The 2,305-nt window shown below is 40.2% G+C and overlaps 1 protein-coding gene across 1 annotated transcript in view; it reads left to right on the top strand.

Moving 5' to 3' along the window:
* ABCB10 (ATP-binding cassette, sub-family B (MDR/TAP), member 10) overlaps positions 1-2,305 on the top strand; it is a 92,764-nt gene that overhangs the window by 8,353 nt on the left and 82,106 nt on the right. The window contains exon 2 of the mRNA XM_006902071.1: positions 4-206. Within this exon, the coding sequence (XP_006902133.1) occupies positions 4-206 (203 nt within the window). The remainder of the gene's footprint in view (positions 1-3; positions 207-2,305) is intronic.

Below are 2,305 nucleotides of genomic sequence, written 5' to 3'. Positions count from 1 at the left end.
CAGGTCAGCGCATTGTGAATCAATTGAGAGTGTCTTTATTTTCCTCTGTTTTGAGGCAAGAAGTTGCTTTTCTTGACAAGACTCGTACAGGGGAGTTGATTAACCGCCTCTCATCAGATACTGCACTCCTGGGACGTTCAGTGACGGAAAACCTCTCAGATGGCCTCAGGGCCGGGGCCCAGGCTTCTATTGGCATCGGCATGATGGTAAATTGACTGATTCTGGCTGAGGCTTGGCCTCTTGAATGCACCTTGATGTTCAGTGTTAGCATTTATTGTTCGGAACAGTTCCACAAAGTAGGCTATGGAAACTGAATTTTAAAAAAGAGGTGTTTAGCTTACATCAAGACCAGTTTATGAGGGAATTGTCAGAATGGAGCCCTGTGCTAAGTCAGGGACTGCTTGGACAAATTGCCTGATCTCCTCCATATATGTTGTAGGAAAATCTAGTTTAATGTGTACAGGATTGGTGCAAAGGAGTATTTCCATCCTTTTGAGGGAAGGGAAGCTCTTGATGGCATACTGAATGAATATTCATGGGTTGGTTGGTTTGTTGGTTTGGTTTTTTTAATTTTAATTTTTTTTAAAATTTTCTTCTAGTTTATTTACAGAATTCAAATACATGTTTTCTAGAACAAATTCTTGTTGGTTTGTTTTTTTCCAGGTAAAGATATCTCAAAAGTTCTACCAAGACAGTATGTGCATAGTTATGGAAATAGCAAATTGATTAAAGGTGGGGTGTTGTTGTTGCTGTGTACCGTTGAGTTGGAACCGACCCACAGCTGACCCTCTGATGGGTTTTCAGAGACAATTAAGCACACAGGAAGAGATTGCTCATGCTTCTCCTGCAGAGCAGCTGGTGGGATTACAGCACAGTAGTGCAGCCCAATTGAGGCCATGATCACTTTTCAATCACTTGCTGTGCATCCTGGATAATGAATAAGGATGACAGAATCATTTATTCCCTTGAACTGTGGTATTGGAGAAGAATGCTGATGGACTGTCAAAAGAACAAATAGATATGTCTTGGTGAAAGTAAAACTTTCTACTTTTTAGAGGAAAAGATGGTGAAACTTTTTCTCACATAGTTGGGCATCTTGTTGGAGAGGAACATCATACTTGGAAAGGTGGCGAGTCAGAGTAAGAGAGGAAACCTACAAGATGTATTGACACAGTGACTAACAAACAGGCCTAAGTATATCAGAAATTATGAGGATGGATAGAACAGGGTCCAGATCTATAAACAACAGTTTATAGGGTGGTCACAATGAATCGTAGTTGACTTGATAGAATGTAACCATTATTACTATAGTTACTGCCAGTAAATTGTACATCTGGAAGATGTTAGAGAAAATTAGTGTGATGGATTGAAAACAATGTAGGGGCAGGAGCAGAAAGCTGCCCAGGCAGCTGATGTACAGTTAAAAAACCCATGAGATTTGGTTCTTTGGTTTGGAGGTTTAGTTTCATAGTTTTATGGGACATTCCAGTAAATTTGCCTAATAAGATGTTTAGTGCTTCTATTTTGCTTCCTTGTTCATTGCACAGTACCTGGTCTTTTAAAAGCTTATGGAACTTAGCTGTCGTTACTGAATATTTTGATCAAAGATTCTACAGAAGATCGAAAGGGAGAAAAATCTAGAGCAGTATTTAAAATTTTAATCAACTTTAAAATCACAAGGAGAAAAATGTTTTTTAATCAACTTCAAATTTCCCTGAGCTATAAAAGTTGAATAAACCCCTGAAACTCTTACCCTGAGATAACTGTCAAAGCAGACAACACTGAAATCTTCTTAAAACCAAATGATGGTTTCAAATTGTTGTTATGTGCTGTTGAGTAGCCTGCAACTCATAAATACCCTATGTACAATAGCCCTAGACTTTGCTCTATCCTGTGCCAATCTCACTGTCTCTGACCACCTATCCCCATGACCCATTTCCTGAATCAATTAATCTCATCGAGAGTCTTCCTTTCCTGCACTGTCCCTCCACCCTCCCAAGCATGACACCCTTCTCTGAGGACTGGTCCCACCACTTCAGAATCCTTGGCTCCAAGGAGCAGCCTCATTTCACCCTCTTCAGGACTAACCTTTTTATTAGTTTGTTCTCTTAGCAGTCCATGGTATATTCAATAGTCTTCAACACTACAGCTCAAAGGCATCAATTCTCCTTCTATCATCTCATTGGGCTCTATGAGGAGATGCGCGGCGTTAGGATTGGTGGAAGATCTATCAACAATCTGTGTTATGCAGATGAAACAACCTTGCTCGCTGAAACTGAGGAGGACCTCATGCACTTACTGCAGA

Source organism: Elephantulus edwardii, unplaced genomic scaffold (genome assembly GCF_000299155.1).
Source record: "Elephantulus edwardii isolate Elephantulus edwardi_28Jun2011 unplaced genomic scaffold, EleEdw1.0 scaffold00363, whole genome shotgun sequence".
Taxonomy (NCBI): domain Eukaryota; kingdom Metazoa; phylum Chordata; class Mammalia; order Macroscelidea; family Macroscelididae; genus Elephantulus; species Elephantulus edwardii.
This window is presented reverse-complemented; position numbering and strand designations above follow the sequence as displayed.